Below are 15,282 nucleotides of genomic sequence, written 5' to 3' on the forward strand. Positions count from 1 at the left end.
TATTTTAGAAGATCCTTCACCTGTGAGCCAGAAGCTTGAACAAATAAGGTAACCTGGTTTTCAGGTAATCTAGTTCTATTTTGTAACTTGTTTGTTTCTCATACCATTTTTTCTTTCAGAGTGTGCAAGGATGATAAAGAATGTTTATACAGGAATCTGATAGCATCTCTGTTTTGTGTATCTAGGTTTCATTGGCAAAATAACACTACAGATACCTTTTTATCGCCCACATGTGGATCCATGGGTGATATCTGTCTCAAAACTGCACTTAATCGGTGCACCAGAAAAAAAAGAAGATTTTGATGAGGAAAGGGAGAAGTTGCAAGAAAGAGAACACAAGAAAGCCCTTCTTCTAGCACTTGAAGAAAAATGGAAAGTGAGTCATATTTGTCTTTCATGGTGAAGAAACTGCTATGGTAGATGGATTGCGTTTAAGTCGCCTAACAAATAGGAGAAAAAATGCATAGGAAGCTGAGTTAGAATTTGATTCGTAGTGCAACATGTTAACAGAGTGCAATTTCTGCCCCGCTCCACCCCCATCGTGTTTTGTGTCCCACAAATGTTGGAGATACTGAAATAATTTTTTTTTTCTCCCTGTTCACAGTAATGTCAGTATAAATATGTATATTGTTTCCTGAGCAGTTGTTACAGTAGTGGTTCATGCTTATCCTTATTTTCTCTTTTAGAAAGAACGACAACAGAAAGGGGAATCTTACTGGTACTCAGTTACTGCGTCTGTAGTCACAAGAATTGTAGAAAACATTGAAGTAAGCCTTTGCATTGTAGAGCTTTTCCCGCTTGTTAAGAATTACCTATGCTTCACATTGTGTAGTCCTCAGAGAATAAATATGTAAATCAAAGGTAGATGTTTGGCAGAGGACAGTCCCTTTTCAGATTAAATCTTTGTAACTTCAGTCTTAAACTGGTCCTGATGGGAACTTCTGGAAAGGAAAAGCTTTCCATACTTCTTTTACTAACAACAAAATGTTGTTTACTAAGGGGAAAACATCAACTTTTGTTGGTTTGTAACAGTAGGTGGATAATGAATTTGGATAAAATCTGGTGGGTTTTGCTCACATTTAAATTATTTTAGTTATAAACCCACCAAAATACTGAATTTTTCTTGAAGCAAAGAGCATGATTTGTTTTGATAAAAAGATAATTTGTAAAGAAACAAATCTCAAGTGTTTCTGCTGATCTATGATTTTGATTATTTGACGGCATGTTCTCTCTCAAGTTCTTTATTTGTTCTTTTGCTACTATTAATAAAAATCTGCCGTGTATCTCCTTAGTTTCAAAATGGCTCAAAAGTATGGCTGTTACGCTCTGTTAATTTTTCCCTTTGGAAGCCTAATGTGAGTCTTTGGCAATTACACATTTGCCTTTAAAATGGAGAATAATAGTAGGATAGCAAGATAAAGTGCACTGTCATGTGAAAGTGGCTATTGTTTTTGGGGAGAAGGGCAGGAACTAGAGGTATCTGAGGAGAAGGCAGAACCAGAGACTATGATAACAGAAATGAGGAATAGGATTTTTATGAGATCTAAACAACTACCAGAAATTTTCTGGAGAATTGCAGAAATTAAGTATTAGATTGCTTCAGTATTAATGAATAGTGTGAATAGTTGTCTCTAATAATGTTTCTTTTCTGTCTAGTTAAAAATTCAGGATGTCCATTTGAGGTTTGAAGATGGTGTCACAAATCCTTCGCAGCCATTTGCTTTTGGCATATGCATCAAAAATGTATCAATGCAAAATGCAGTATTTGAACCAGTAAGTATCACTTTTTGTACGAGAACTCATGACAGCTAAGATGTGAGGGTGTATTTTATGGACGCTAGGTAATATTTACTAAAAAGTGTGGCATTTTTAAGAATCTTCTCATTATTGTTATACATTGATTCTGGGCGTTTCATGTCGTTTATTGAGTAGGTAGAACTAGAAACTACATGGCTCAGGGTGCATGATCTTGACTTTATTCCACTTTTTCTATTTCAGGTAGAGAAGCTGATGCGGAAAAAACAGTTGGATGTTGCTGACTTCAGTGTTTATTGGGATACCAACTGCACTTTATTGGGTGACCTGCCTCCTGGTCAGCTACAGGTACAAGAGAGATTTTGCATCTGAAGAGATATTTTTGTTGCTGCTGTTAGTCTTCTTTCTGTATTGCAGACCTAACTGACTTAGAATTTGTTGGATCTACTGCTTTTAAGAGCATGGTTTATGGTTTCATGCTATAGTGGTAGGATACATGTGCAACCCACAAAGGCTGTACTGTGAAATACCTTGTTTTACCTTTGAAGAGAGAACTTGTTTAAAATTTTTTTTTTCATGGACTGGCATGCTAATAAAGTGTATTCTCATACATGAAACCAACGCATCCTAGTAAGTATAGCACGCTAATTTCTTATGAATAAATTTGCTTGTAACCCACAGGAAGCAATGGACAAAAGTATGGAAAGTCGTGATCATAATTACATCATGGAACCTGTATGCACTTCTGCCCTTCTTAAGAGAAATTGTTCTAAGGAGCCTTTAAGATCACGCCAGACTCCGCGTCTTGAGTGTGACATTCAGCTTGAGACTATACCCTTGAAGCTTTCCCAGGTGAGTACCAACCAGCTTTGACTTTCAGTATCTGAGACAGAGACTGTTGATAACCAGAGTAAATGAGACCAATTATTGCAAGGAAATTACATTCTTGTTTGTTTATTTTAGTAACAGGAGGGATGCATGTGGGTTTTTTTTAGTCTGTAGAATGTACAATAGCAGTTGATGTTAGATTGATAATCTGACAGGGAAGGAGATTTCATTGTGTGTGTTTGTAAGTAAGAAAGCCTGTAAATTGAATGTCACACATGAACTACCAGCTACTGGGAGAAGAGATGTAACACTAGATAAGCAAATTATTAATTACGGGTAACATTAATCTTAATTCTGGAGCCATATGCAGGCCATTCATGCAGATAAGCAAAGCCTGTGGGGTTTTTTTGTTTGTTTCATTTTTTCCTCCCCTTTGATTTGGAAAGCACTCCCAATATTGCCTAATTGATCTGTGTGTTATTTTACTAAAAGATGCAGTATCAGCAGATCATGGGATTTTTAAAGGAACTGGCTAGAAAGGAACGACAGCTTAAGTTCAGGAAGTGGAGACCAAAGGTTACAGTAACGGAGAAGTAAGTATACCTACAGATGTGGTGTTAATATGATAGCAAAAACCATACCAGGAGACTACAATGAAGACCAATATTAAAAAGTAGGTAATAGTAATATATTAGTGTTTCAGTTTTAATGTTTTGTTCCCCTACCTCATAAATCAGTTTTAAATACTCAGATGTAGTTCAGACTTAAAATAAAATTATTCTTACCTAAGGCTTTAAATCCTTCTTTCACAGTTTCCAAGAACTGAAATTAAGTCAGAGGTTCTACCCCCATGCACACACTGTGGTGTTCTGAAATTTTCTTTGTGGAAAGAGCTTCTGTTAAGTTTCTTTTAAAGATGGTATCAGTTCAGATCAGAGGTCTATGTCACACAACATTTTGTTGTCTATGTCTGATATGCTAAATCGCACTAAAGCGGTGGAGACTTTGCAGAGCACTGTTCTACACAATTTGTAGAACTAGCCCATGTATGCTGTTTCATACTGCTGCTTTTTCTGACCAGCTGCACTGTTTTTTTCGCTGAACCTCTCCTAGACCGTTCACCAGTTTGACATGCATTTGGTCATGCATTTCGATATTAGTAATGTAGTAATTTTAAAATATTTCAGCTGCCGAGAGTGGTGGATCTTCGCTTTGAATGCTAATCTTTCGGAGATCGGGGAGCAGAGGCAACGTTCTACCTGGGAGTTCGCATTACATCGGGCCCAAGATGCAGTATATTACACTAACATGTATTACAGGAAGTTGAAGGGGGAACCGCTGTCTGCTGCAGAGCAGGTATTTAGATTTGGGTTTTGTATAGTGTTGATGAATCATCTTGTATTTGATTTCTTTCACCTTCTCAAATTTAAACTCTGTTCTAGTTTAGAAACATCTTTAGTTTTACTGCAAGCCGTTTTCACTGAACAGACTGTCTTTTGACCACAACTGAGTTTTTAATGCTTGAAGCCAGGGCTTGTGGGAAGTGTCTATGCAGCAGGCTTCTTATGTTTTTGTTTTGCCATGCAAAAAGCTGTCTCTCTTCCTTTTTTTTTTTTTTTTTTTTTTTTTTATGTAGCTGGTTTTCACCAAAAATAGCATTAACTTTCATAGAATGATCATGTCAATCTATGACATATTTTCTTAACTTGTGTTCTCTGTAGACTCAAGAAGTATTTAAATATCAGAAGTGTGTCAGGTTATGCATATGGTTGGATAGATAATGTTGGAAAAATTGAGGCTGATTGACAGTATGTTTGGGGATGTTTTGTTGGTTTTTGGCAGTTTTTTTTTTTGTTTTGTTTTTCCCCGGTTTATTTTAGGATTAAGGATTTAGAGGGAAAGTGCCCCTAATAATGAACCTATGTCCTTCTTCTTCAGAAAGAAAAACCAGTGAGCTGTAATTAACTGCTTTTATCTCTAGATTTATTGGGACTTTTTTGTTAAATCTGTTCAAGGCACCATTTACCTCACAGGTGTGATTCTATTGCTACTTTAAGTTGCTTGTAATCCTTAGTTGTGTTACTTAGACAGGAACTGTAGGAGTAGGTCAACGTACTTGAAATTCTATCGTACCTGGCAAAGTGGGAGACTTACTTACATAGAATGTGTATTGTCTGCAGCAGAGCTGTGAAATGTAACGAGGGCAACACCATTGGACTAGAAAAACGTCTTTTGCTTTCTTGTTCTATGAAATATTTTTTAGGCTCTGGTGAATCATAAGCTTCCACAGACAGCTGCTTAATCAGTACAAAAAGAGAACGTGTCTAAGTAACTGAGTATGAATCCTACCTTGTCCTGATTTATGCAGTTCATTTCCTGTACCTTTTTTATTCAAGATAGAAGCTTTTTTTTTCTCCTGGCTGAGCCAGTAATTCTGTTAAATCAGGTTATTTTCCATGGCTTAAATTTTGTACTGCAAACCCTGCTTCTGATGCGTGGTGGGATTATATAGTTGGGCAAGGAATTTTTACCGCGAAAAGTGTTAAAATAAAGTATTTTACAATGCAAATAAACTTTCTTTGTAATACAAGGGAATGTCAGTGTTATGGTTGCCAACATGATTTCTGTTTATTTTCACATGCTTAGGCACTTGGATACTAGCATTAATGCCATGTTAGTTTTCTCAATGAATCTCTAACTTAGTGCACTGATGTTTGACGTGTTTGTGAACAAGATGCTATATTCTTTTAGTGCAGTTAGTTTACCTTTTTGTCTTTTCAGGCAGAAATGCATCGTATTGAGGATGAGCAAACTTATGAAGAGTTAAAGATACTGTATGAGATAGTTCATGATAAATTTCATGACCTAGCCGAGGTGAGGCACATTCTGATACAGGGTAATATTTGGAATCTTTAATTGAATTATTCTGAGGTATTGTGTTGTGTTCCGCTGAAGAGCGTTAGCCTGTACTTGCTTTGATTTAGAAGTGTGGCATTAATGTTATAATTGCAAACAATGTGCGGTTCCTGCAGTTTTTACTGTTGTGTCACTTGCACAGTGAAATCTTTTGTCTAGTCATACGATGATCTTCCTCAATAGCATCCTTACCAGAATTCCTGGGGGAAGAACTCTTCACAGAGTGTGGAAATAAGAGCCTATAATGAGCATTTTCCCAGAATAAATATATGGCAGAAGTGAGCCTTGTGTAAATTACTTTCTGAGCACACTTCATAACATATGGACTAATCTGTAACAGTATGATGTTGTCTCTCTTTCAAATACAGTTGCTGAAATTTAGGGCTGTGTTTTATGATGTCAAATGACTTCTTATTTGATTTAGTGTTTCTAGACTGAGATTTAAATAATGCTTTATGGCTTCATATATGAATACGCAGCAGTTAACTGATGATGTGTTTGTTATTTCTTTGCTGCTGCTCTCCTAATAGGCTAAGTATTGGTTGAAAATCTCACTGCGGGTATACTGAAGAGTGCTGAGTAAATAGTAGATGGAATTGTATTTTTATTGTGATGTTTTTGTGCACTTTTGATATTCTTTCACTTACCAGCAGTAATGTGTATGTGTTCAATGTTCAAACATAGAGTGTTAAAGAGCCATTCCCTGAATCCCCTGGAGGTTCCCCTACAGCAGAATCTGCACATGGCAGTCGCACTGGAATGCTGCAGTATCTTCAGTCTTGGTTTCCTGGTTGGGGAGGTTGGTATGGGTATGCTCAGCAAACATATGAAGGTGAACCTTTTGAAGGGCTGCTACCAGACCCAAAGGAACAGTGGAATCCAGAAGACATACTAGGTATGGAAATACAGGATTTTCTGTTTCTTTTTAAGACTGTTAACGATGCCATAGTTAGATGCCTGGTAAAGCTGAACAGAAACACCTCTTCTGTTCTGTACTGTTAAAACATTACATGTGTCAGCTGAGGTACCTAGGCAGCAGAGCCTGTCTGAAGCTTAATAACCTGTTAAAAAATCTCAGTAGGTGGTGTACCTGCTTATTTCTAAAGCAACACATGGAATACATTTGTTTCCACGATTATAAATATATATGGCAAAGAGCTTTGGGACTTCTTCTGTTCAGGTGGATAGGGGTCATGTAGCATGCTGTGACTGGGTATAACATTAACCGTACTGGGTTGTTGAGGTCTAAGTAAATTTAGGTTTACCTTAATTGAAATAGAAGAAAATAAGAAGAAAATTAAGGAAGAAGGTATATCTGTTTTAGTTTTAATTTCTATTTTTCTTCTGTAGAGCTGAGCAAATCTTTATTTTCAAATTCAGAGAAACTTTTTTGTTCTTCAGTAGCCTTCCAGAAACTTGACTTTATTTAATGCATTGTTTTGTGTTGGTTTTTTTTTTTTTAAACTAGGTGCAGATGAATTTTTTGATCCTGCTGCAGATGCTTCTAGCATGAATACCTTTACAAAGAGAGATCATGTTTTTGCTAAATTAAATCTACAGTTGCAGGGTGGCTCTTTCACTCTGTTGCATAAGGAGAAGAAGGTGGTACGTGCTGAGGAGACTGCTTTTATGCAGCTGGAGTTTTCAGGTATTAAGTCAATTTCTAGTCTTTCTCATAAAAGACTGGAGCTTTGTCTGCCTTCAGACCATCCTTTCATTTTTGGTTTTAATTCTTTAAATTACTATACTGAAACAAAGTTTAAAATGAAAATGTGAAAACAGCTTGCAGAAATTGATGTATCAAGTGAAAATAAGTTTCTCTCTTCAGATGTGTGAGTGATTTCAACACGGAAATCTAATTTTAGACAGTGCTTTGTGTGAAAGGAAGACAACTATAGAAATGCCTGCTTCACAGTCATTAAAATGTATTGCAAATTTCCATGTTTAATTTTTAAAATTAAAAATAGAAATTAATATATATAAGCACTTCCAAAAGACTACTTTGTTGGACAGTATTTGTTATCTGTAAAATTTAAATGAAACCTATGATGTGTGCTGAAATAAACAAATGCATTTTCTGTATTTATATTCCAGGTGTAAAGATCTTGGCAGAATCCCTTCCTCGCAGAAATTCTTCCCTTCTCAAAGTTCAGCTTGGTGGTCTTTTTCTGAGGGATTTGGCCACAGAAGGGACCATATTTCCTGTTCTTGTTTTCCCAAATCCTGTAGGTGAAAAAACTGTTTATTATGTAGGACGCATAACCGTGTAAGAAAATAGTTACATTCCAAAACTCAACATATTTTTCTTGGTTTGTTTTTTATCCCAGAAAGAGAAACTTGTTGAACTTACTTTTCCCTTCCCTTTCCAAAGATCGTTCATAGAACTCTTCATTTTTTGCTCTGTATGCTTGTAACTTAAATGTTACAGTTATATGTGTTGGGACCAAGATAACTTGTTGAACAAGGTTTGATTTTCTTTTTTGTAAAGCTCTTTCATCCAAGTAAGATTTTATTTCGCCTGTAAACTGTTATGCTAAAAGCTGAACTAGAGAACTTTTTTTTTTTCCTAATTAATTACTGAGAAGATTTAAAATATCTCTTCTGAGCAAAACAAATTTGAGTCTTGAGTCCATGAGAATTTCCCATCTATTTTGTACTTTGGAATTTGTAGAGAACTGACTGAAATGTGCACTGCTACAGTCTCTGCTACAGTCTCTGCTACATGAGTAGATAGCGTTAGCTTCTTAGTCATACTTCCTTCTCTTGTTTGACTACATCAGGGAAAAAAGTGCCTGATAATCTTGAACTATACGTATAATTTACTTACAAAGTGACCATAAGACTAATACAGAAAATTCTTTTATGCTTATATCAGGTGGCTTGGTTGATTTTATCTAAACAACCTTTTTCTTCTCAATTCTTACCAGCAAAAAGAGGTTGGCTGCATGTCTTCATTTGGACTCCAGAGTTTGTCCTCAGAAATGACTAATCAGAGCACAGGTAAAGACTTTATTTTATGTTTGATGGTGACAAGCATGTGAGATAACTCCAACAAACTGAGTGCCTAGAGTTTGATTTCATGCCAATGCTTTTGCAAATAGTAAAGATAAACTCAGAGAAGCTTTGTTCAGATATAAGGATGTGTGCAAGTTGACTTAGAAGAAAATGAGTAAGAAAAATATATATTTCAAGACAGTGGGAATTGCACTTGCTCTGTGTCTTGGTTTAAAAAAAAAATGCTAGGTGTTCAACATTAGGATCTGAGTTCTGAAAATGTTTTTGTGTATATGAACGTTGAATTCTGTTGTTTGTAGAAGTTGATCATATTGCCTGCTTTTCTGTTACTGAAGAATTTTCAGACAGGTACTACTTTTCTAGTACTATTTAAAAGTTAGTTATTACATTCTGGGGGGGTTGCTTTTGCTTTTGTCCGTTTCTTTTTTTTCTTTTTCTTTTTTTTTTTTTTTTTTACAACTGTTTTTTGTAACTGACTTTTTATTCAGTTTTAGATCCTGATGCCCCGGTGTTTGAGATGCTTTATGAAAGAAATCCAATCCACAGCAATTTTGAGAGGCGCCTGGAAGTCAGCACCAGACCTCTGAATATTATTTACAATCCACAAGCCATTAAGAAAGTAGCTGACTTCTTCTACAAGGGAAGGGTTCATACCTCAGGTTAACCTTTAATGTGTTTTTTTTAGGGGGGGCTGGGGTTTTTTAATGGCATTATGTCCTTTCTTGTATTTGATTTCTATTTATTTTCATTCTTAGAAATATAAAGTAGTAATCAGAGAATCTCCGCTTTAAATTCAAATTGAGCAATACTCTTAGTCTTCTCTGGGTGATTTTTTTTTTTAAGTATTTCTTTGTTTCATGGAATCAGAGATTTCGCTTGGACGGACTCCTGAAACTTCCGCTTTAAAATTGCAAGTTGCTGCTGTACCACATGGTGAATGTTCACGCTGCCTAAATTAAAATGCATAAACAAGGAGGCCTGTTTCTGTAATCTCTCCTGGAAATTGATGGAGAACAACAGGGTTTTTTTTGAGAGGACAGCTAAAAGCAGAATGTTTTCTATAGTAACAATACAGGGGAAATTGTGTTCTAATTAAGTCTGACCTTTGTTACAGCTGCTTGAGGTGCCTTGTTTTTTAGATGTTGAACATACTGCATCCCTAAGCTTCTAAGGACAGCAGGATTTAGGAGTCTAGCACCTGAGCCTGTAAAGTTATAAAGTGACTGCCTTTGCAGTTTTAGTTGTTAAAGTTCAATTTTTGAAGAGATGAGAGGTGAGAATAAGGAACAGTAAAATGTTCCTGAAGTACCACTTATTTTTTTGTTGATTTTTGTTAAATACCAAAAGATCTGAGTTGCCTAGCATAAAGGTATGGATAATACTTAACTTTTCTCACAAGGTGAGAATATTCCATAAATGTTAAAAGTTAAAACAAATAAACAAGCTAAACAAACAAAAAAAGGCTACCTATACATTCCACAAACTTATTAATGTTTAGTCAGAATTTCCTCTGTTCTATCACCCTTTTTGTCTCCCTCAAATTTAGTAACTCAGGTTGAACATCTGTCAAATAAAGACTGGGAAAGGAAGTTCCCTGGTGGACTGGGAAGTGGGGTTTTTTTTGGTAGGATTGTTTGTTTTGTGCTTAGATGCTTCCTTTTTTCTGTGAAGCAGACTGGTGTGTAGGTACAGCCAATGGCTTTCAACTGCTATGTTCTCCTGTCCTGTATTTTGCTGCTATAATATAAAATGGATATTTTCTTTTTTTATCTTTTTTTTTTCTTCCTGATTAACAGATGGACAAAATTATACCTAGTCAGTTTTGTATCTCCTGTGCAGGTTTTGGCTATCAATCTGAGTTAGAGGCAAGAGTGGCCGAAGCTGCCAGAAGACAATACAACAAGCTGAAAATGCAGACAAAAGCTGAAATCAGGCAAACTATTGATCGTTTACTAGTGGGAGACTTCATTGTAAGTTTTTGCCACCAAAATGTTTATGTAGGCTTTTTTGCCACGTGTTTCAGGACTTGAAGCTCTAAAGAGTGGGAGTTTTTTGTTGTTCATTTGTGAGGTGATCTTTTTAAGAAAGTGAGGAGTTCTACATGTGCTGTGGTAGTATTCCTTTTGCTGTCAAACAATCCATTGTTGTGGTGCAGACCTGTTGTGATTGATGGCAGAATAGTATTTTTCTGTTCTTGACCCCAGTACTGAGATGACTTCATGCCAACTTGTTGGCGTTGGGGCTCTGTTACATCCAACTTAGGAAATTTGTGTGTAACTTATTTAAAAATTGTTTTCTAAATTAAAAAATTGTTGTACCTTTATTTGGTTTTTGCTCGTTCTTCAGTTTTCAAGTAATATTAGTATATGTATCAGTATCATTAATCCCTAGCTTTGGAGTTAACTATATTGCCAAGATAGTCACTTTATATAATTTTCAGTGAAATTAAAAAATATTTATTTTGAAAAAGTAATAGTTTCATGTTTGATAACAGTCTAGCACGTGTTGTATTTATGGATAGCCTTGACAAGGATTTATCTGATCCTGTGTCATGTAAAAGGTAGATGCCTTCTCTTAGATATGCAGCTAGATTCACTCAGCTTGGAGATGGGGAGTCCCTCTGGAGAGGGGTTAATTTCATCTGTTTTAGCGTGGGATTTTCACCTACTGAAAATGTCTCTCCCTTGACTAATGGAAGTGTGTGGATTAATAAGCCACGAAACTTTAGTGTGGCTGAAGTTTGTGAAGGCTAGCTCTTCAGGTGAAAAAGTGGCCAACTAGATTGACTTGTTTGACACAGCTTTTTTTTTCTAGGAAAAGGGAAAACTATTTCTTGTGGACTATTTCTTTCTCCTTATCTTTCAGGAAAACAGCAAAAGCTGGACTGTGTGCCTTGATATTTCTGCTCCTCAGGTGATCTTTCCTGATGATTTTAAATTTGTGGATCCAGTGTTAGTTGTTGTAGATCTGGGAAGAATATTACTTACCAATTCTCAAGGTATGATCTAGAATTATTGCAGCTTTCCTTTTCTTTCCACTTTATCTCAGAAAGTCTTTTGTCTGTGTAGAAAGTAGTGATATCTTAAGGAAGAGATATATATGTCGTATCCGTTTCCTTTTTAGAAAGTACATGTGTAGGATGAGCTCTTTTGTGACGGAGTAGAAAGTTGAGTTGTCAAGCCAAAAATTGTCTACAGTGGAATTTTTTTACTCTGGATATCTTTGAATCATTTAATCTTTTATAGGACTAGCTAATCTCTGCAAGGTTTTGGTAGCTTTCGTTTTAGTAAATTCTGTCTTAGGGCAAGCTAGAAGAAAACCACAAATTGTTTATGCAAGATTGATTTGTATTTCCCTGTGAAACTGAGGCATTGGGCTGTTTAGAGTAGCTTGAGCTTAAAAATAGAAGGGCGGGGGGTAAAAAAAGTACAGGAAAGTTTTGAGGGGTATTCCTGCTTTGTAGAGTAGAAAAATCCTGTGGTGATAAAATTAAAGTTAATATTAGGCAATAAAGTTAATTGGACAGAACCTTCTGATTGTAAATATATTGTACTTAAGTAGCTCTTACCTTTCAGTTGGTTTTGAGGATGGAAATAATTGTATAGGCAGAGTAATTGATTTTTTTTTTTTAACAACTTGATTAAAAGTAAATCTTGTAGTAATAGTAAGTGGGTAAAAAAATGAGACAATAGTGTCTTTTAATAGATTCTGTAATACATTGTGACTGACATCTGTATTCAGTAAAAGAAGTGTAGTAGATTTCCTGTTGAGGGAAAGAAGAAATTACAATGGAAGGAGGCAAGGACAGTGCTGGATATGCTTTGTGTTTAAAAAAAAACCAAAACAACCTACAACTTTGGACAGGATGGTCAGGTAACGATGGGAAATAGTCAAGGAGAGGAGAGAATACTTTAGTTTATTTGTTTGTTTACTTTTTTTTTTTTTTTAAATCCACAGAAGACTCTAAAAGGAGTGCAGATACTTTTTCTTCAGAAGTTAATGAATTGAGTGATGAGGAATATAAAACACCTCTTGCAACTCCTCCCAATACTCCACCACCAGAATCTAACACTAATAGTGGCATCAAAATGTCTGAATTTACTGGAGTAGAAATAAGTGAGGAGCAGCTACAAGCACACTTAATGAGTAAAAAAATGTATGAGAGATACACGCTTTCATTTATGGACCTTCAGATCATGGTGGGCCGAGTGAAAGACAACTGGAAACACGTTCAAGATAGTGATGTGGGTCCAACTCATGTGGTAGAAAAATTCAATGTTCACTTGCAGTTGGAGCGCAGATTGATATACACATCTGACCCAAAATACCCAGGAGCTGTCTTGTCTGGAAGTCTGCCAGACTTGAAAATTCATATCAATGAAGACAAAATACTGGCTCTGAAGAACTGTTGTGCACAGCTGAGTACCTCTGAAACTAAGTCTTCTGATGCCCTGCATTTAGGGAAAGACAAGATTTTTGCAGAGGTAGACCAGCTTGGCAGTTTGCATGATTCTGTAATGAATCTGACACAGAGTGTTGTAATGCTAGAGCAACACACCAGGGAAGTTCTTGTTGAATCTCAGCTGCTTTTGGCTGAATTCAAAGTAAACTGTATGCAACTGGGTGTTGAAAGTAACGGACGATATATCTCCGTACTCAAGGTTTTTGGCACCAATGCCCATTTTGTGAAAAGGCCATACGATGCGGAAGTGTCCCTGACTGTTCATGGGCTGTTACTGGTTGATACTATGCAAACATATGGAACAGATTTTGATCTTTTGATGGCTTCTCATAAGAATCTGAGTTTTGATGTGCCAACAGGAAGCCTTCGAGACAGCAGAGCTCAGTCCCCAGTTTATGGACCATGTGGTCCACATCCCATTGATGTAGCTAGTTTGGCAGAGAGACATACTACAGCCTCAAATACTTCATCTGGTAACAATGGAAAAGATCAAGAGTCTTTGATAAAATTAGAGTATCAGTTTGTGAGTGCAGAATGCCCGTCGATGAATTTGGATAGCAGTCTCCAGGTGATCTCTGTGCAGGTGAACAACCTGGATATTATCCTTAATCCAGAGACTATTGTCGAACTGATTGGGTTTCTCCAGAAATCTTTCCCAAAGGAGAAAGAAGATTCTAGTCCTCCACCTTTAATAGCTGACCTGGAAAGAGGTTGGAGGGAGCAGGAAACCTTCCAGTCTACGTATGTACAGAATACAGAGGTAGCAGTTGATATTCACTGGTTAAATATACTCCTCCTCAGGACAGTTGGCATGACAAATGGAGAAAAATATGGCAGAAAAATTGCAACAGCCAGTATTGGTGGCACCAAAGTCAATGTCTCCATGTGTAGTAAATTTGATATAAATGGCTCTCTTGGATGCCTTCACCTTATGGATCTAACACAAGATAGTGTTAAGAACCAGTATGTCGTCAGCATAGGGAATACAGTAAGGTATGAAAATCTCATTGGTGATGTAGATTACTTTGAATCTTTATTCTTTAGGCTTGATGATGGAAATAGCCTTCCAGATGCTTTAAGTTTCACTTTCACAGAAAAGTCGAAAGAGGAATGTTCTCTTGACCTCAAAATGGCCTCCTTGCACTACAACCACTCAGCTAAATTTTTGAAAGAACTGACTTTGTCAATGGATGAATTGGAAGAGAATTTCCGCAGCATGCTGAAAAGTGCAGCTTCAAAAGTTACTACAGTCTTGGCAACTAAAACTGCTGAGTACAGTGAAATGGTTTCTTTGTTTGATACGACACCACGATCAAGAGATGTTGGCAGCGCAGAAGATAATGAAGGCTATGCGTTTGGATCACAGCCTCTCAAAACTGATACTATTAAGCTTATATTAAATGTAAACATTGAATCGCCAATTGTCTCAATACCTCGAAAGCCTGGTAGCTCTGAACTGCTTGTAGGTCATCTAGGACAAATATCTATTCAGAATTTTGTACCAGGAGAAGACGAATCTACAAGTGATAGACTGCAAGTTGAAATTAAAGACATTAAAATGTATTCTTTAAATAGCAGTCAATTTACGAGCAAGAGGGAGCCTGCAAGTGAAATATCCCATGGGCTGCATTCTTCTTCAGGTCCTGCCAGTATTAATAGCCAGGAAGAATCCCATTTTACTCGTCATGACTTCTTTGAATCGTTACATAAAGGCCATGGTATGTTAATCTGAGGACTCTTAATTATTTTAATATGAGTAGTAGATGGTACTAGAAATATGTATTGACTGTAGGTCTGACTGAATATTCTGTTTCACCCATCCACCTGAAATATACTGCTCAATTTTAATTACAATGGAGAAGCTTTTTTATTTGTATCTGTTTTCAGTCTCCTGATCCAAAGCTGAATAGTGCCTTTCATGCACAAATTTAACAAAACATAGCCATATATACTTATTTTAGCATTGATTGCTAAGAGATTCTGAGTGAGTTAAGTAGCTACTATATTATCTCTGCTGTACAGTCTTTATAGGATAATCTTATTATAATGTTGTTTTCATTTCACTTTATCTTAACAGCTTTCCACATTCTGAATAACACCACCATCCAGTTTAAATTGGAAAAGGTCACACTAGAGCGAGATTTGGATTTAACCTTTCCTCTGAGTAATGAAGAGTTTGAAATATCAAGCGTTATGAAGATTGAGGGGAAATTTGTGAACCCTCTTCAGGTATAGTAATGAAGTACTTCTACTATCAATATAGAAGTATTTCCTTACATAGAAGATAAGTATTTTTTCAGGCAAAT

At 36.3% G+C, this 15,282-nt stretch overlaps 1 protein-coding gene across 6 annotated transcripts in view; it reads left to right on the forward strand.

The window, feature by feature from the left end:
* The window catches only part of VPS13D (vacuolar protein sorting 13 homolog D), a 105,277-nt gene that overhangs the window by 3,917 nt on the left and 86,078 nt on the right, over positions 1-15,282 (forward strand). For 5 of the 6 annotated variants that reach the window (XR_015260865.1, XM_086764682.1, XM_086764683.1 and 2 more), the window contains exons 4-20: positions 186-376; positions 687-767; positions 1,657-1,773; positions 1,999-2,103; positions 2,437-2,607; positions 3,076-3,176; positions 3,771-3,939; positions 5,365-5,457; positions 6,184-6,394; positions 6,968-7,147; positions 7,594-7,724; positions 8,427-8,499; positions 9,003-9,173; positions 10,354-10,484; positions 11,380-11,512; positions 12,472-14,694; positions 15,054-15,205. Coding sequence is in view for 5 of the 6 variants with exons in the window: in XM_086764682.1 (XP_086620808.1) it covers positions 186-376; positions 687-767; positions 1,657-1,773; positions 1,999-2,103; positions 2,437-2,607; positions 3,076-3,176; positions 3,771-3,939; positions 5,365-5,457; positions 6,184-6,394; positions 6,968-7,147; positions 7,594-7,724; positions 8,427-8,499; positions 9,003-9,173; positions 10,354-10,484; positions 11,380-11,512; positions 12,472-14,694; positions 15,054-15,205 (4,433 nt within the window). In the remaining variant the exon portion in view is untranslated. The remainder of the gene's footprint in view (positions 1-185; positions 377-686; positions 768-1,656; positions 1,774-1,998; positions 2,104-2,436; positions 2,608-3,075; positions 3,177-3,770; positions 3,940-5,364; positions 5,458-6,183; positions 6,395-6,967; positions 7,148-7,593; positions 7,725-8,426; positions 8,500-9,002; positions 9,174-10,353; positions 10,485-11,379; positions 11,513-12,471; positions 14,695-15,053; positions 15,206-15,282) is intronic. The other variant, XM_086764684.1, reaches the window with a different exon arrangement.

This window comes from Chlamydotis macqueenii, chromosome 21 (genome assembly GCF_036417535.1).
Source record: "Chlamydotis macqueenii isolate bChlMac1 chromosome 21, bChlMac1.mat, whole genome shotgun sequence".
Classification (NCBI taxonomy): domain Eukaryota; kingdom Metazoa; phylum Chordata; class Aves; order Otidiformes; family Otididae; genus Chlamydotis; species Chlamydotis macqueenii.